Source organism: Vanessa cardui, chromosome 10 (assembly GCF_905220365.1).
Source record: "Vanessa cardui chromosome 10, ilVanCard2.1, whole genome shotgun sequence".
NCBI classification, from domain to species: domain Eukaryota; kingdom Metazoa; phylum Arthropoda; class Insecta; order Lepidoptera; family Nymphalidae; genus Vanessa; species Vanessa cardui.
This window is the reverse complement of record NC_061132.1, coordinates 6314096-6334992: the sequence shown is the minus strand read 5'-3', so window position 1 is coordinate 6334992 and position 20897 is coordinate 6314096. Positions and strand designations below refer to the sequence as shown.

At 32.8% G+C, this 20897-nt stretch overlaps 1 protein-coding gene across 1 annotated transcript in view; it reads right to left on the bottom strand.

Moving 5' to 3' along the window:
• Nucleotides 1-370: 370 nt before the first annotated feature.
• The window catches only part of LOC124532747 (uncoordinated protein 58-like), a 485187-nt gene continuing 464660 nt past the window's right edge, over nucleotides 371-20897 (bottom strand). Inside the window, exons 6-8 of the mRNA XM_047107802.1 lie at nucleotides 20271-20317; nucleotides 2019-2807; nucleotides 371-1727 (exon numbers count right to left, since the gene is read on the bottom strand). Of these exons, the coding sequence (XP_046963758.1) occupies nucleotides 922-1727; nucleotides 2019-2745 (1533 nt within the window). The 5' untranslated portion in view covers nucleotides 2746-2807; nucleotides 20271-20317 and the 3' untranslated portion in view covers nucleotides 371-921. The remainder of the gene's footprint in view (nucleotides 1728-2018; nucleotides 2808-20270; nucleotides 20318-20897) is intronic.

The window sequence follows — 20897 nt, the reverse complement described above, 5'->3', positions numbered from 1 at the left end:
TTTCGATTTCTGTTATACCTTCGAGTTTCAATGGTTATTTTTATTATTTTCACGATCTGTTCGCTTTTCGTGAGAATACCGGCCAGAGGGACCCAATTATACTTGATTACAGTCAGGCCTCAATATCAAATAGTTTTAATTGACCCCTAAGAGAGATAGACTTTTGATCCCTATGAAAAAGATCATCAGTTTCAATCAAATAAACGACTTTTAAAGATTTATTTTCAGTGAAATAATTAGAAAATAATATACTCTAGTCATATTTTGAGCGTGCTTGTTTTATTCTTTAACGTGCTTAATGGATTTCTTAAATAACACAATATGTATTGTTTAATTGTTTATTTTTTAATAAATTGATATTTTTACAAAGATACTATTCACATGAAAATTTTTACACCTAAATCATATTAACAGTTGACAATCAGATTTCGATAAAAGATGTCACACATCATATAAGAATTATTCTTAAATTTAAAGTAATATTTACAACAATGTACATATAGTTTTTTTTCATAATGATTACAATTTTATGAAAGTAAATTCGATAGTTAGTGTTTGTTTCAAAAATGATAAGTAATACATTTGATTGTAATGAAATCACAGCCAGTAAATCAAACGACAAAGAGAAATTATTTACAAATACAATATTATTTATTTGTTAACATGATCAAGCATTTCAGGTAATACGTTATACGCTACCATATTCCCCATTACAACCTTGGGTTCTTTCTTTGTTACTATAGCAACGATTTCTTCTGCAGGCGGTGGAGGCGGAAAATCTGCATTCGATTCCATCGCTAAAGTCATTTCATCTACACTTAAAACTACTTCCCTACTATCAATTTCAACTCTATTTCGTTCTACTGTAGAACTATCTTCCATTATACTGTACAAATTTTCGGACTTGCCTTTATACATTTGTCAGGAGCTCATATAATATGCCTCGCTTATATTAACCTCATCGTTTACAATGTTACTCTTTTGCGACCACTCTTTTTGTTGATGTTTTATACGATAAATTATTTCATCGTGAATCACACCGAAACACATAGCTGTTAACGCCAGGCCAATTAGTGTATAAGCCGAGCAGAACCACAAAACAGTGGAATTAATTGTGTAATATCTAACAGCGTTAATTGTGGTGTAACTCATTCCTGGAATAATATTACCAAAACCAATTGTGCTTAATGTCATAAAACAGAAATAAAAACCATCTGTAATACTCATATCGTCTAAATTGAATAACACAACCGCTCCTATTGATATATAAATGAATATTGCTCCGAGACAAAGAAAAACAGGAGCTAAAATACTAAGTCCATGCATTGATAATTTTGAATCAGTATCTGGCCAGCTAATAACATCCTCTTTTGCTGTACTAGTTGTAGGTCTCTCCGATATTGAATCTTTTTGACTGTCTGCTTTTAATACATAGCATTCTTCTGTTGGAGTTTTACTTGTGTTTTGACTGTTGAGCATTTCTTCTTGTTGTCTTTTCAGTTTCATTCTCCTTTCTTTTTCTGCCATTCTTCGTTCATCATAGCAACAGTAGCCGCAGTTTGAACAGAGACAGCAACATAGTGCTCTGCTGAAAACACTTCTTGCCATTTTTGATAATAATGACCCGACGCTTGAAAGGTATACAAGTGTTAATGGGATTCCAACAAGAGCATAAGCAATGGTGACGCTTTTCCCCATTACGGTCCGCGGAGCGATGTTACCGTAACCTGTAAAAAAATACATTGACTTCTTTATATGATTGAAATAAGTACTTTATGTTCGTTTTTAATTATATCGCAAAATTATTTAGAACTGTTTAGTATTTATAAATAATGTATATATTTGTGTCTTCAAAGAAAATCTTATTAATTAGTTATGTAATTATATAAAATATTAAATATAGTAATTTAGAAATACATTCATACTGACGATTTTACTTGATGGCATATTAAAATAAAGTGTTTTTCTTAATAACTTTTTAGCGAACCCGTAATATAAACAAAGACTTTTTAACTCACCAATTGTCGTTAAAACAGTTAACGAGTAGAAAAATGCCAGCGCCAAATTCCATTCGTGCTCCTCGTAATGGTTGCTAATGTCATTCCCGGTAAATTCACCCAGCGCCATTTCTCTGTAACTGACGCCATACTGCGACGCCATTTCTGTCGTGACTCTTTGCATCAACTCATTTTGAAACTTCAGAATTTCCTGTGCAGCTAACCGCGTCCAATTTTCTCTGTATAAAATATTTAACGAGACTGTTATTTCCCAGATATTTTCGACGGCTTTGCTTCTCGCATCCCAGAAATAGTTCGCAGAAAGCGTTAAATTTCTATAATCATTATCGTCTTCTATTTCTTTGTTATTTGTATTACTATCTTTATGTGTTATTTTTTGTTTATCAGGTAGTATCCTAGGTCGAGCAGGAACTTCTACACCACCTTCTATTGCTAAAAATATGACTGAACCTAGAAACGTATATGCCAATAAAACTGAAAATATAACGCCATTTGTTAGGCAGCCGATAATGAATTGTTTTCTTCGGTACTTTGTTGTTTTAAAACAAAAGCAACACACAACTTTCTGCCGCGAAGTTTGGGTTCTCTTTTTACTATTAGATGCCATCGAATCGGCATCCTGGCATTTCTCCAAAGGAATTGCTCCATTGAGATTGGGTTTAGCCAATGTATACTGTTCGAAACGGTTGATCGCTTCTTTATCCAATACTACATGGTTGATATCCATTTTTGTTGACTATATTCCAACTTTGTTCGTCGATAGTACTATCTCTTCTTAGTGGCTTTCATCTGAAACAATAATTGATTACATATTAATACAAATATTCCCTATTTATAGGAATATTTTTTTCTCTAAATAGGAGATCATTATTCAACATCTTCTAAAGCGGAGGAAAAATTAACGATAAATGAAAAAATATAGAATACAGTAATTATTAATGTTTGGCAAGGTATCTTATTTATTACATTTTAAAATCGAGAAAATACTTGAATTTGATTTATTTAAACAAGACTAAATATTTTATCTTAAAATTCATTTTATAATGATCATAAGATACATACAATGTTTTAAAGCCTAACATTATAGAGTAGTTGTACCGTAATTATGATAAAATTATTTAAAAAATTACTCCAAATTTACTTTCAGTTAGTACTACCTAATAAATAGTTGTTTTTATAGAGTGATGACACATATACATAGGTCAATGCCAGGTTATAATCTAACGAGATTATAAACTACCAAGAGGTTGTAAATTGTATTCAATTTTATAATGTTAAGGTTACGTTCAATATAAAACTGTCCAAGTACTCATGCAATTCTAAGGATTAAGGTTAAAAAAAAACACTTATAAATTTCTAACTTTTCAAATTTGGTACAAAACAAGTTTGGTGCTTTTCCTTAATTACCGTTCAGAGGGTGTTGAATTGGGAATGAATTGAGTTATATGAATCTGAAAATTTTAAATTTGACAAAATTCTATAACAATGGACCTTTTGATGTAGTCATATTTTATCAAGATAGAAATACGATTTTTTTTTATCAAATTATCTATACATATAATAAAATTGGAGTGTCTGTTAATATTAAAAATTTTTACTCAATGCATATGTATACACGGTACATATACCAAAGTAAACTTTTTTACAAATTTTTGTCTGTCTGTTTGTTCCGGCTAATCTCTGGAACGGCTGGATCGATTTTGACGGGACTTTCAATGGCGGATAACTGATATAAAAGGGAGTAACTTAGGCTACAATAATATTTGTTTTTTGTTAAATTCAAACTCGTATATGGCTGCGGGCACAGCTAGTTTCGAATAAAATTTACATATTATGTATATTTATTTTAATAATATACAATAATATAGTACAAATCCGTTTTCAAGACACGTACAATCGGCTTGAATTCGAGCGAGGATCACAAGGAGGAACGTTGATAGCACGTCATGAATAAAAAAAATATTTAACATTCGAGGAACCCCTTATAAGGTAAGTTCACACACCTTATGAAGGAAAGCCGAGAAAATTGATATTTTGATGGATTGATTTTTATTTTCACTTTCCCAACGGGATAGGAATGAAAACGTTGATTAAAGAATCTGACGCACTCTTGATTTGGGGTTAAACCTTTTGACCATTTATATCTTTGTTTTGAAATAGATTTATTCTTTGGATATTTTCCTACACAATTACTACTCAATGTTATGTCAAAATTGATTATTTCATAGAATAATGATTATTACATATGTGTAAATTAATATTCAATAGCTACTAAACTAGTAGGCGATATTTCTCGGTAAAATATACAGTCCAAACTAGTGGGTGCTGTATATCAAATTTAATAAACTAAAACTAAGATTTGAAAGTGCTTGCAAGTGGCAATTTGAGTATACTGTTATAAAAAAAACAGAGATGACCCAATGGTTTGAACGCGTGCATCTTAACCGATGATTGCGGGTTTGAACTCAGGTAAACACCTCTGAATTTTCATCTGTTTAATTTGTGTTTATAATTCATCTCGAGTTCGGCGGTGAAGGAAAACATTTTAAAGAAACCAGCATGTCTGTAAATCCGACAAAATTTGTAGCTCGGCCGTTTCGTTACTTAAATAAATATTGTATAACAAAAAAATAATTACAGTGGATACATTTATGTAGTGAATTGGGAGTCATATGATCAGTGATACAATGGTTTTGACAGGTTACACCTTCAATTGATTATTGCACAAAAAATGAACAAAACTATTATGATAAATATTAATATAATCTATACTAATTTATCATATCACAAATTGATCAGCTAATTGGATTGTTTTTAAGGAATTGATTGATGGACCCCAACCACATGGATTGACTGATTGATTTCGTACGAGGCGACCATGCTTGTAAGAGTTTAGTCAACAGAACAGATGATATATGAGTGTGATGATATATCACACATATTTGTATAAAGCACATTGGTAATTTTTTGGGAATCGAGATTTAAAGCAAGCTACTTTAAAACTCATTTTCTAAAATAGAATTTTGGCGCTTTAGCTCTTTTTCCACCAACAGTATAAATGTTTAATATTTTGTGTTATTCAGTAGCAAGTTTGGAATTTTGCAGTTTCAAAATTTCTACTATCGAAGTACAATCTCGGGCAGCACATAAAACTATTGACACTACGTCTTAACTCTTTTTGATCATGTTAAATTTGCTTTTGCAATAGGTTATGAAACTAGGAAATAAAAATAGCTCGTATGTTTTGCGTATTCGTCAATTATAGTGGCCAATTGGACCACAAGAAAGCTGATGTATTCGTTTTAAAGAAAGAGAATTATCCTGGTACATATCTTTGTAATGAAGTTACCTTCGCCCTATATTATGAGTTTATTACATAATATATAACAGACGCAATAAAATAAATTATCAACGTTTAAGAATAATTAAATGACAATGACAATATTTTAAGTAAAAATCTCCTATGAATTAAAGCAAAAACTGAAAATAGATTTAAATATATAACTGTATATAATAAAAAGAGACATAGAAAAAAAGAAAGAGATAGATTGCCTAGACCAATATTGTTCTGAATCCCGTGACGATTTCTGCCATTTCACTACATCATAGACCGTGTAAAAGAATACCGTTCCAAAATGAGAGGCTAATATGATAAGTAGTTATCATAATGACCTATAACACTAAGAAATATAATCAGTCTACTCGCTAATAATGCTCGGTCTACATTATAAGCAAACATATCCATTAAGCATGTATCCTCTCCTATAGTTTAAACACGGAAATACTAATTATTTTGCTTGAAATAGAATCGATATGATTAGTGGACGGGCTGTAGCTACCACTAATTCAAGTTAATTACTTGAATATCTTGCATTATATAGTTGGTTTCTCTCTGTGATTGTTCATGTGAAACATCATTTGTTTGATTCATGCACATGTGATTGTTCTTTTGGAATACTATATTAGCATTTATTATATGCCACAAACCAGCTGGTTTTGTTGCCATTAAAATATTTATCATTTCTTATATCACCGATGCGCTATCAACCTTCAATACTGAGGTGTTATATGCTTGTATTTACACTGACTCACTAAGCCTACAAATCGGAACTCAAGTGTCGTAACTATTAAGACAATCTTTCTTTGATTTAAATGGCTTGGACAGAGTCAATGAGCGAGGTGATTTTTTAAATACTCCGATGTTTGTATAATCCACTTAAGGAGTCACAGTTCACGTGTCCTAAGGGTAAATATGAAGCTTGACCTCAGCTTAGGACACCATCGACTTTGAGAGGGTAATATAAGGTGCAGGAACTTAAACTTACTTTAACTTATAGCTCATTAGACCAACGAGACTTTATTTCGCGTAAAACATAACATTCATAGCGTGTGTGTTTGAGCTATCATTTTAGCTCCTCGGCTATACCTCTTAGTCTATCATTACATAGTATAAAACAAAGTCGCTTACCTCTAACTGTACCTATTTATGCTTAGATCTTTAAAATTAAGCGTTTTTTGAATAGATAGAGTGATTCGAGATGAAGGTTTTTGTATATAATACACGAACAATATAGTAAAGAAACACTGAAAATTTTAGAAATTTCTAATGTGATGTCGTAAAATTCTGTAGTATCAGCATTGCGCCCGTGCGACGCCAGGGCGGGTTGCTAGTTAAATATAAAACATCTTTAGTATTCTTAGTCGCTTATTACTCTACTATAGATTAATAGAACAATATCGACTTCATATTTTGAGTATGGAGTTCTAAGTATTTTTTTTTATGAATCTGTTGGCGGACGACCATATGGGCCATCTGATGGTAAGTGGTCACCATCACCCATAGACAATGACGTTGTAAGAAATATTACTTATTCCTTTACATCGTCAATGCGCCACCAACCTTGGGAACTAAGATGCTATGTGCCTGTAGTTCCTGTAGTCCCTTGTGCCTGTAGTTACACTGGGTCACTCACCCTCCAAACCGGAACACAACAATACTGCGTACTATTGTTTAGCAGTAGAATATCTGATGAGTGGATGGTACCTTCCCAGGTGGGCTTGCACAAAGCCCTACCACCAAGAGAAAATAAAGAGTAAAGCCAGTCATATTAAATTCATTAAATATTTCATAAACAGTGTATATTCGTTGCAAAATTTGAATACATATTGTTCACCAATACTCAATAAATGTAATATGATTGACCGCTAATGAACCACATTCGGATTTGCAATCATATATCGGTTTAACAATTCCACCTCGAGTTAAGTCATGTCAATTGAGATATTAATATTTATTTATTGAAAGCGATCCCGCTTTATTAAATGCCATAATAAATTTTGCCTTTTTGAAACAGTTAGAACGAGCACCTGAACCGATGATTGCGGGTTCAAACCCAGGCAAGCTCTACTGAATAGTCATGTGCTTAATATATGTTTATAATTCATCTCGTGCTCAGCACTGAAGGAAAACATTTGACATAATTATGGGTCAAACTAAGAACCTCCTCTTTTTCGAGTCGGTTAAAGTACGAAAACCTGCTCCTGAATATTACAAATACTTTTCTGAAAACCGCATCCAAATAGCTTTAGCCAGACGCAAGATAATCGCGGACAAACATACATACATAAATACATACAAACAATCGAGCTGAGAACCTCCTTTTTTGAAGTTGGTTAAAAACCTGCATGTGTCTATTTTTATCAAAATTCTGCCACATGTGCATTCCACCAAAGCATTGGAACAGCGTGGTGGAATATGTTCCAAACCCTTCCTTTCCGAGCAGTGGGAAATTTACAGGCTGTTACTGTTACTGTACTGTTATAAATTAGAATTAAAGTTTCAAAACTGTATAGCTCTTTCATAGTTTAATTTTATGCGATATACCTTTAGGGTGGAAATGGAATGTGGTCAAAAGTAAACTTAGTTTAAATAGTCAGTTCGAAGTAATTAACTTCAATATACCCTTTTGTTTAATCCGGTGTCTATTCTGTGAACATAGTAGCATGTTTGACCTTAAATAAAACGAAAATTGTTCAGTGTTCTGCAAACGGTTGTGTGTACAGTCAGAAATTAAATCTACGTAAATAATTTTCATGTAAAGTTTATTATGCTACGATTTTTGAAGTCTGAATATTTTCCAGATTTAAAGAATTGAACATTATAGGAACATTTCCTTTCTTTTTTTGTAAAGGTCTACGTTCCTGGCCACTTATAAAAGTAGGTCTTATGAGATGCCTAGATGATTATTATTGGAATTGATTATAATTTCTGATCACACTAAACCTATAAATAAACATTAGTTCAAATAAATAGAAAGAAAAATCGTTAGAGAATTTTACTAATATAATATAGCTGTGAAGTATACAATAAACGACCCACACACTCGCACACACACACGAACACACACAAAGGAGTAAATGAGGTATCGGAGGGGAATGCTGGCATAAGATAGCGTCATATCATTTGCTGTCACAGCATACGATTCAGTTTGTTAGGGTATCAATAATTTGTACTGTTGTTAAGTTAAAAAGAATAAGAAGGCCAGTGTTATAAAGACACAATACATCACATGTTATTTAAAGGATTTATGTATTTATTAGCACAAATTATGCCAAAGGTCTTCCAGCCAACCTTTAATGAAACTGAAAGTTAGTATATGAGAGACAGTGTACAAACTTAAACTAAAAATTGTGTGTCTGGTTGTTAGTATTTCAAGTTTAAACTGATCATATCATGCAATTATGCACACACACTGGCAAAGTTACAGTAAAGGACAAAAAGGTGCCCATCACCTTTCGCTATCATGGGTGATAATTTAATATTCAACCAATGATAGATAGAAATAAAAAATAGGGAGATCGGATTGAAATAGATATAATTTTTAACATCAGTATTATATCTATTGTTATTTGAAATTGAAGGGAACTTAGCTGATAGTCATCTTAATTGAGTATTTACGTCAAAGGCGGTAAAATTGAAGGTTTTAGTAATTTTATTTTATCAACTAACACCATTAATATATGAAACTGATTTAGTTTTTTTATTTTTTTTTAATTCTATTATAATTTTGTTAAAGTTTCCCATAAAATATAACAAATACCGTCTTAAAAATAATGGTTCTAGGAATTAAAATAAAATGTATACAAGTATGAAAGTATGATGAAATTTTTAATTCAGCAGTCGAAATAATCCAAACAATCCCTCGGAACAATTTCCGTGAATAACGCGGTAGAACATTCAGAGTGATCCAAAATTTCTACGCAAAGCCAAAGGATCAAGCCGATCGGAAAGGGTTTGAAGGAATTTGAGTCGTTCTGCGTTGTATATGGTCAACTGGGGAGCACCCGCCCGGACGTGAGCAGTACTCTATGTGAAGAAGAAACTTGCTTGATTGAATTCAAGCAGGATTGCTGAATACACCAAGTTTTTCAGTTGAGAATTTGGATTTACCTATACAATTGACTGCGGAATTGAATAAGGCTCGAAACCTCAACACTAAATACTCCAATACTAGCTGTGCTACAGCCAGTATTGGAGTAGTCAATTGAAACTGTACCACCGGATCGGAAAAGAAAATACCCTGACCTGAGAAGAACCAGCGAAAGAAACTCAGCGGTTTTTTTTTTGTCTCATGTATTATACAATATAAACAATTTAAATGAAATGAAATAGCCAGGAGGCGATCGTTTCATTCCCAAGGTGTTGTATATAAGTAACAAGTTTGTGTCAATTATTAACTATTATTATTATTAACTATTTGATTTAGCCTGACTTAATGGAATTTTTGAATAGGCACAAGAACTATATGATAATATCCTCATGACGAATTTTAGCCGCGAAGACCAACTTCAAAGGAGACTACTTAACTATGCACAAGTAGGTCGGATAACCCAGATGCTCTCTCATGATCTGATTTATCAACGAATCCAGCGCGATCTGAAATATTTCAAGCGCTGGATCAGTGGATTTACTTTTCTCAAACACAAGAATGATAAAGCTCCGGGCTGCTATTCAGAAATTTTCATAGAAAACTCCAATAACTTCCTACAGGCTTGACCTGGGGCTCGACCCCAGGACCTCTGAATCTGCAGCGTCATATCTGGCCACTGGCTTAAGCCATAAAGAAGGGCTTATTGTTCAGTTAAGTATTGTACAGTTTTATGTTATTCGTAACAAAACAATGTCAGTACTAAGTTATTCCCACAGACAAATATTATACCGTTAGTTTGTTACGTCAGTTTTAAGTAACTATGACGTCATTAAAGTAATTTATTGATGTGAACGCAAATTTGTTGGGCTACGAACATCGCTTTTTTATTTTTACAGCATAGCTTACTTTATCAGTGTTTCAATTAAATTGTACTTTTGTTGCAAAACAATTGTTATCACCTTACGCGTCGATTCATTTTTCCTTAACTCGGCTTCATTATTGGGTCACTCTTTTCTATTTTGGTGATTTGTAATTATTCCATGACCAATAATACGGAGTTTGGCCTACATTGTTATTTATCTATTATAAATTCGACGATGTCCACACAGGAGCTTCAACTAAGAAGTGTCAAGGTCAATCAAGGTAAGTCTCTCTGGGTAGAACTCGTTCACCACATGTTGTACTAGCAAACAGTATCACTAACACTTAATGTTAAATGAGCCAGTGAAACTACAAGCACAAGAAACATAAAATCTTAGTTCTTAAAGTTGGTAGTACATGCTTACAATCAGGTGTATAATTTAACAAATTGTATACTCATTTAAAATAATTAAAAAAAAAACAGAAAATTCCATCGCAAAAAATGTGCACAATGTGAACATTTGCTTGTCAAATTACCTAACGCGTAGCACAAGATACGTGATAAGAACAAAAAGTCCTGAGTGACGTTTCGTCTGGAGCAATACCTAAAACTATTTCTTATTGTAAGCCATTACACTACAAAGACTTGAATAAAAGGAAGACTGAATATTGTTCTTTTTTTTTAGAGCTTTGAGTCTGGATAATATTTTTACTATCATATTTCATATTACTATCATAATTAATAAAATTATTTTTATCGTTTCTGAAAAGATGTTAAGATAAAAAGAAAACGGACATTTCTCTAAAATATCCTCAACCTGTGAACACGTTTATTCTTACTTAAAAATAATATTATAATTGTACCCACAGGTTGAGCACTTATTACAGTAATGGAAATTAAATTTTATTTCTAGTTGTAGAACTTGGTATGTGTGCAAGCATGTCTGTGAAAGATTTCTTAATAATACATATTTATTGCCTAAAAATAAAACAATTAATAATCAATAACTTTTAATAACAATTATATGATAAATTAGTATAACTAGATATTGTAATTGGCATGTAAAACCGTTTATGTTTTTACTGACCGTACTGGTGATGAACAGACTTCGTATTATCGTAATTACAGCGGTTTTTGCGTTTTGTGAGCTATTATAATAGCTAATAATGAGCTATTATAATAATATAGGCCATTATTACGCGAGTTAATTTGCGGTCATCAGTTTATTCTAATGTATTTAAAACGATACGTATTAATGTTCGAAAACATTCCGGTAAACTGAGGTTGATCATACAATTGTACAGGTCGAGTTGTACGGATAGCAGAAAAAAATTAGAACCATGGAACATTTTAGTTTTTTTTAAAGTTTAAATAAGATAAAACTAAAAACGATTCCTTCAAAATATTTATTTTCAACCGACTTCCAAAAGGAGGAGGTTATCAATTCGTCTGTATTTTTTTTTTTTTTTTTTTTTTTATGTTTCTTACCTCATAACTTTTCACTGGGTGGACCGATTTTGATAATTTTTTTTTTGTTTGAAAGGTAGTGCTTCCCGTGGGGGTTTATTTTTTTTTCCGATGATGGTATCCATGTGAAAACGACATAAGTCTTAAATTTGCATTATGTATATGCGCGACAAATAGGTGAATAACTGAAAATCACGTTAACCAATTTTGATAATTCTTTTTTTATTATAAAATATATACTTCAAGGGTAATTTGGTGAAAGTTTGGTAAGGTTCTGAGCACAGGATCACAAAGTAACGGAACGGAAGGTAACGGAACAATTCTGAGGAGCACGTTAGCGATACTAGGTCGAATCTTTTATTTATAGGTTATTTGGATATTTGAGTCACCTTCCGTAATGTGGTTATGTTTATGTAATTATCATAGTGGAATATCATAATCAACTAGCTACCCACCCCGGCTTCGCACGGGTGCAATACTGATACTAAATATACTACAGAATTTGTTTATATACGACATCACATCGCAAACTTCTAAAATTATCAGTGTTTCTTTACTATATTGTTCATGTATTATATACACAAACCTTCCCCTTGAATCACACTATCACTAAAATGAAATGAAAAATATTAGACTACTTAAAAGTCGATTAACGATTATATAATGTAGTTATAATTATTGTTATATTTGGAGTCGGTGTCAGCCAATAAAACCCTACAGTATATCTATCAAAAATCAATACGAGAATACTTTAACAAATATGTTTTTTACAAATTACCTTTTACACAATAATATACTGGATCAATCAAGGGGCTCGTATCGCTTCTTTCTTTTGATTGTTGGGGCAAGGGCACCCTGGCTGACACCGGCTCCAAATATACCAATAACTATAACTACATTATATAATCGTTAATCGACTTTTAAGTAGTCTAATATTTTTCATTTCATTTAACTTAGGAAGACTCTAAAAAATATGTTGAATACGCAATTATTTTTATTACTTTTTCGTGCATATTCATTTGTTTTAAAATAGTGTTTTGTTTGAAGTCGGTTTTTCTTTTTGTTAAAATTTTATGATTATAATTTATAATGTCAACTTTTTAGAATGATATTGAATGTTTAAATAACTCAGGATCTAAAGACCTTTTACACTCATTTAAGATATGTATAGCATATCATATACACTTCTTTTTGAGTGCTGACCAAGTATTTACCTATAAGAAATCAATACGAATTTGAAAATAACATAATATTTTATGTTCTCTCTTTTTTGCTTCTACTTTCTTTCATGTTATTTTTATATGAGGCCTTCTGGGTAAAGTCTCCTCTTCTTTTGAGAAATACTTGTGAAGCTTATTCCATTACACATGTTATAAAATTTAATCTCGCATATTGAGAACAAATCATGGTATCGACCTCAACTCTTAAGCTAATTTTACAAGACGTGTAATCGCATAATAAGCACACGCTTAGTTTTTATTAAATTAAATTTATCAGACTTAACACTGAACTGAATTCGAATAAATTAATTCTATCTCTAAAGGCTAGTCTGCACAGTGCGAAACAAAAGCGCGGTTTTTAATTTTTGCATTTCTGTAACTCTTGGAAATTATGTATGTACACGCATTAGCGATTAAAAGTTTACGCGGTAAAGTATTTGTTGTTTGATATAAATTTGACGATGTGCGGATTTGAGCAGAGAAAACAAAGTTTGTGCGGTGTGATTTCGTAATCCGGCTTTAGCCTTTACTTGAGTAGGATTACTTTGAGTAGGCTCGAGGTACCACCCACTCATCAGATATTCTTCCACAAGGGGAATACTTAGTATTACCGTGTTCCGGTTTGAAAGTGTGAGTGAGCCAGTTTTCAGACAAGGGACACATATTTGTTCCCAAGGTCAACTGGTGTTAGTGACCAATTAACATTTTCTGTCTCACGATATTTTCAGCTTTTACAGGCGGTTTTTCCCAACCAATAGGACTTAGAAACCAGACTACATAAATCATTATAATCAACGTGGGAATGTCTGCTAATGTTATATCCACTTGTATTAGTTATATAACTGAAAAATAGTGCTTAGCTAGTTAACTTTTAAGAAATACTCTTAAGAGTATTTCTTCATCTTGCCAATCTCTTAAAATTAGTATCAATGGTCTAGCTTTTCATTTTCAATATCCTGATATTTATTTCATATTTTTAACTAGCTGTTACTCGCACCTTCACTCGCATTTTAGCAGTTGTTAAAAAAGTAGCCAATGTCTATCTGTAGCCAAACTACCAAATTGAATTTGATTGTTATCAAATAGTTTGGACGTGAATAAGCAACAGGCAGAGTTACTTTCACATTTATCACAACATCAGTACAGAAAGAAAAGTGAAAGAAAAAGTAAAATAGATCCGATAGTCGTTTTTGAATTTAGAACTAGAATTACAATTTGACGGTTATAATATAAGAGCGAGATAGCATAAGCGCTGCAAGCTGTTATTATACTTCTAACAACACGAGAACTTTGATAAGTTAAATGCTAGCGCAACAAATACTAGGGTATTTATAAACGTAAAGTTTATTTCGTTTCTGCGAATATAAATTCGTTCATTTCGATACGTGATGCATGTGAGCTTTAGTTATAAGAAATTCCTTGTAACAACCTGGATTTATTCATGGAAGTTATACTATCGTGTATCATATAAAGCCACTGCCTGATCTCACTGTACCCGAAGGTTTCTAATTAGCGCCGAAATCGATTTATAACGATCTCGTAAAATTTAACTTAAAAAAAAACAAATTTTATTTACTTTTAGTCAATTAAATATAGATTAAAAAAAAATAATTAGATTTACATTTCTAATATATTTGTTTTATGTCGGATTATCCTTATTTTAAAAAAAATGTGTGGGATGGTATTTTTCTTCATTAGCTCTATTTAAATAAAAAATGTACGCCAAAGAGTCAATAAATACAGGTGATATTTATAAAGGTTATATATTTATAGTTAATGTTATTGATAACTACCATTTTGTTTCAGGCGAGTGTAGGCGAGATGGACAAGTGGTTAGAACGCGTGCATCATAACCGATGATTGTGGGTTCAAACCCAGGAAAACACCACTGACTGTTCATGTGATTAATTCGTGTTTATAATTCATCTCTTGCTCGGCAGTGAAGAAAAACATCGTGAGGAAACCTGCATGTGTCTAATTTCAAAGAAATTCTGCCACGTGTGTATTCCGCCACAATGCATTGGAACAAGGCGGTGAAATATGTTCCAAACCTTCTCCTCAAAGGGAGAGGAGACCTTAGCCCAGCAGTAAGAAATTTACAGGCTGTTTAATAACATTTCTTTTACGATTATAATATCATCTGTTATATATTACTAGCGAACCCCCTCTTCGCACGGGTGCAATACTGATACTAAATATACTACAGAATTTGTTTATTTACATCACATTACAAACTTCTAAAATTATATAAAAACCTTCCCCTCGAATCAGTCTATCTATTGAAAACAATCGCATCAAAATCTGTTGCGTCGTTTAAAAGATTTAAGCATACAAAGGGACATAGAGACAGAGCAAGCGACTTTGTTTTATACTATATCCGTATATACCAGTTGACTTCTAGGCAGGAAACATTACATACATATATAATTGTATTTAACTAATATGACTGTAACTTTTAAATGTTGTACTTTTTTATGGTATAGATTGGCGGACGAGCATATGGGCCACCTGATGGTAAATGGCCCGTAGACATTGCCGCTGTAAGAAATATTAACTACTCCTTAAATCGTCAATGTACCACCAACCTTGGGAACTAAGATATTATGCCCCTTGTGTCTGTAGTTACACTGGCTCACTCACCTTTCAAACCGCAACACAACAATACTGAGTACTGTTGTTTGGCAGTAGAATATCTGATGAGTGGGTTTTACCTACACAGACGGGGTTTCACAAAGCCCTACCACCAAGGAAAACTACTGAGTTTCTTGCCGATCCTTCTCGGTAGAATTTTCCAACCGGTGGTAGCTTCACTTAATTGTTAAATGACGATTCAAAAGTGCTTGTCAAAGCCTACTTCAATAAAGTTTATTTTGATTTTTGATTTTGACTATGTAGTGATGTAACTAAAATGAACGGAAGTTAAACAAAATATAAATCTGGGGCATGTTTCCTGTTAGCCCTTTATTATTGTGACACGGTTCATGTGCTTAATTAGACGAATTATTCCGATATATTATCGTTTCAGTCACGACACACACATCTTTTGTGTTTTATTAGCGACAGATGTTTAATTTTATAATTTATTACTTGGCATTTCTCACGTAAAATATGTTTATGTATATGGATTAATTTAGAAACCACAATTATTTAGAAGCTAGTTTATAACGCTGCAAAGCTCTGAACTTGTTTCTGAACATAAATAAAAATTTTAACAAAAAGAAAAACCGACTTCAAACAAAACACTATTTTAAAACAAATGAATATGCACGAAAAAGTAATAAAAATAATTGCGTATTCAACATATTTTTTAGAGTCTTCCTAAGTTAAATGAAATGAAAAATATTAGACTACTTAAAAGTCGATTAACGATTATATCATGTAGTTATAGTTATTGGTATATTTGGAGCCGGTGTCAGCCACGGTGCCCTTGCCCCAACAATCAAAAGAAAGAAGCGATACGAGCCCCTTGATTGATCCAGTATATTATTGTGTAAAAGGTAATTTGTAAAAAACATATTTGTTAAAGTATTCTCGTATTGTTTTTTGATAGATATACGTAGGGTTATGTAGGGTTTTATTGGCTGACACCGACTCCAAATATAACAATAATTATAACTACATGATATAATCGTTAATCGACTTTTAAGTAGTCTAATATTTTTCATTTCATTTAACTTAGGAAGACTCTAAAAAATATGTTGAATACGCAATTATTTTTATTACTTTTTCGTGCATATTCATTTGTTTTAAAATAGTGTTTTGTTTGAAGTCGGTTTTTCTTTTTGTTAAAATTTTTATTTATTTTTTGATTTTAAGTGAAGCTGATGTTAACTAACTAATTTTTTTTTAATATGGATAGATTAAGCGTTCCGTTTATATGAGTCAGAAACTACTTCGAGGACAATTTCAAAGGAAACTTGCGAATAAAGCAAAAATAGACTTTCGAAAATGCGGACTTAATACGTCACGCGGCGTAAACTACAAGGATCCCTCGAAAGAGCTGTAATCGAACTCAGCAAAAAAACTTTGAAAAAGACCAACTATATTTCGTACATCATATGACATCACATCACATACACAGAATTTGATTAAAGATAGTAAGAAATTCTGCCCCATATCGCACAATAACTGCGAGCCGTATAGGAGTTCCATCACTACATAGTATAAAACAAAGTCGCTTTCTCTGTCCCTATATCTTTAAATCTACGCAACGGATTTTGATGCGGTTTTTTTTTAAAATATAGTGTGATTCAAGGGGAAGGTTTGTGTATATAATACATGAACAATATAGTAAAGAAACACTGATAATTTTAGAAGTTTGCGATGTGATGTCGTAAATAAACAAATTCTGTAGTATATTTAGTATCAGTATTGCACCCGTGCGAAGCCGGGGTGGGTAGCTAGTTGATTATAATATTCGACTATGATAATTACATAAACATAAACACATTACGGAAGGTGACTCAATTATCCAAATAACCTATAAATAAAAGATTCGACCGAGTATCGCTAACGTGCTCCTCAGAATTGTTCCGTTCCCTTCCGTTCCGTTACTTTGTCATGGATCCTGTGCTCAGAATCTTACCAAACATTCACCAAATTACCCTTGAAGTATATATTTTATAATAAAAAAAGAATTATCAAAATTGGTTAACGTGATTTTCAGTTATTCACCCATTTGTCGCGCATATACATAATGCAAATTTAAGACTTATGTCGTTTTCATATGGATACCATCATCGGAAAAAAATAAAAAAAAAATGGGACCCCACGGGAAGCACTACCTTTCAAACAAAAAAAAAATTATCAAAATCGGTCCACCCAGTGAAAAGTTATGAGGTAACAAACATAAAAAAAAAAAAAAAAAAAAAAAAAAAAAAAAATACAGACGAATTGATAACCTCCTCCTTTTGGAAGTCGGTTGAAAAAGGGTTTTTCTAAATTTTGAGCATAGAGTGATTAATTTGTATTCTAAACAATTGTTTCCAAAGATTACACCTTAGCAGATAACTTTACTTGGCGTAGGGTGTGAAAGTACGTCTGGATGGGTACCACTACTGAACCACTCATCTTAAACTTTGCTTATAAGTAGGAGTACTTGTTATTATTATTTAAATAACTTAAGGTACCAATAATTATGAGTGACACTTTTTATGCATCTTTAAATTTAGATATGTTTGTTCCAATTCTACCGATAAAACAATGGACGATTTGACGACCTCCGTGGTCGAGTGGTGTGTACACCAGTTTTCGTGGGTACGCCACTCCGAGGTCCCGGGTTCGAAACCGGCCGACTCAATGTAGATTATCATTAGTTTTCTATGTTGTCTTGGCTCTGGGTGTTTGTGGTACCGTCGTTACTTCTGATTTTCCATAACACAAGTGCGATAGCTACTTACACTGGGATCAGAGTAATGTATGTGATGTTGTCTCATATTTATTTATTTATTATCTCGAAACAATCTATTTATTTCCTTAAGCTAAATACTGTATCGTAAGTATAATGTCTATATGTAAAAAAACAAATTAAAGAAAAATAAACAGTCTCGCTTTGAATGAGGCTAGATATAAAGATGCAGATTCCGAGGTTCTGATGTTCGAACTCCAAGTCGACTGACAAGACTTCCTGCATTGTGTTTTCAATTAAAAAAAATTGAGCAGTTCTATAGCCGAGATGTTGGATATGTATAAAGTCCCGAGTATTCCAAAACGCAGTTGATTATGCGCTTGAAATCTTTATTCTCGTGTCAGAATTGCCATCCCATTGGATTATGAAAGTGAGGTAATTGATATAGCAAGGCGCATGATATAATGATTCTAATGATATCAAAACTTAATGCACCCAAGTAAAGAAACTCACATATGAATTCCGCAACATTATAAAACATAAAAATGTTGGTAACCTAAAGTATATCTAACTCTTCTTCATACCGGTTCTCCTCAGTAGAATCTACTTTCCAAACCGATGGTAACTTTATATTAAATACAATCTCCATTCAGAGTTGTTTTTTATAAGGCTTCAATAAAAAATATTTTGATTTAATTTACATTTTACGTATTTCGTTAAGCTGTATAAAAACCATGAGTCCTAAATGCTTGGGCAAAAAATAATTCAATTATTTTTTAAACGAAACAAAAGGCGAATGACATCAGTCACAAACATGGTTAGTTTTCCGAACGTTAATTAAATATAAATAAAACTGACTGTGCCGTATAATATAAGTTTGAATGTAACAAAAAAAAATATTATTGTAGCCTAACTTACTCCTTGTTATATCAGTTATCTGCCATTGATCGTCCCGTCAAAATTCGTCCAGCCGTTCCAGAGATTAGCCGGAACGAGCAGATAGACAAAAATTGTATGTGACATAAGCATTGAGTAAAAAAGGGCTATTTTAATATTACAAACAGACATTCTTATTTTATTATATGTATAGATTAAACTTCATTATATTCGCAGTTCGACCATCCATCATAGACACGCGTCCGCTGCGCTTAATTAGACAAATTAAATGTATGGTTTCATCCAAACCTGTTACATGTTTTATAATGTACGAATGAACTATCAAATATATTCAAAATAATTAATATTATCATCTCTGTATTTTTATTTTTGATTCATTAAAATATATTAATGAATTCATTATTCTGGAAATAAAAGAGATCAACGCTGAGCATTATCAATGCTATGATCGGTAGCGAGGCGTGCTAGTAGAATATGCGCTCCTTCTACGAAAATGCCATGACGCAGAAGGAGGCAGCGAGACCGGAGCGGGAGTTGGGCGTGCTGCAGACGCCATTCACAGAAGAAGACCGGGGAGAAGGCAACAACGCAAATCGCACCTTCATCCCCTGCCTCAATATGGACCTCAGGGAGAGAAGGGTATGGCGGTTCTCTGTAGTCCGGGAATCCCCTTTTGGAATTGGAGGCCTGCATAAATGAGCTTAGTGTATTAGAGCGCAGTCTTAGGCACCAGTGAGTCCCACATGGCGCCTCACCTCGCCTCATCGAAAACGCGTAATGCGTTTTTTAATTATTGGCAACAACAGCTGCGCGCTTATTGGTTAAATCAAATAGCGTATGTTCTGGCTCACTCGCTTCCATTTATTTTCAAGAAATCACTCTCACAGATTGCAGGTAGGCCAAAAGGAAGATGTTAAACGTAGAAACAGGCAATAAAGCGCTTTTTGTACTGAATTTATTTCTCTATTGTTCTAAAGATATTCGCTGTATAAAATGTTGAATAATAATACTAATAATCAATTTACTTACCTCATCGGTTAATTAATCTGGTTTCCTTTATATTGTATCATGCTTATCTGTAACAAAGTAAAAAATATATTTAATACAGAGCTTACTAATAAAAAAATTGTAACGGTACCAAGCACATATGAAACGTCAAAATTGATGGATAGGTTTCTTTTATAAATAAAGAAAACCAATAATAACACTGGACTATACATTTATGTATGTTCGAATTGACACTACTCACTTAAATGATATGAAAGTTCCATATGAATCGGGGACCTTATCGGTCAATAGCGCAGTGGTTTTCGGGTCTAGGGATGGAAAAGTACACAGGACAGGTTCGATCACAACCATTTGCAATTGTTATCCTCACTCGTAGTACAAGCTTTAAGTTTAATTATAGGACACTCTCGTCACTGGATTGTTATTATGGTGAGATGTTAATTTACTTTAAAGAAGAAAAAATAACTAAACAGTATGATTATGATGTCCTGACGAATTTCGGCATTCGTGGTCAATCTCAAGGGTGACCAGCCACCTGTGCAGGATATATTACAATGCATAAATTTGCGCACAAACACAAGTGCACTATGTCTATGTGTGTGTATTCCTACACTCTGATTAATGCGACGAAACGGTAAATCCAGCACG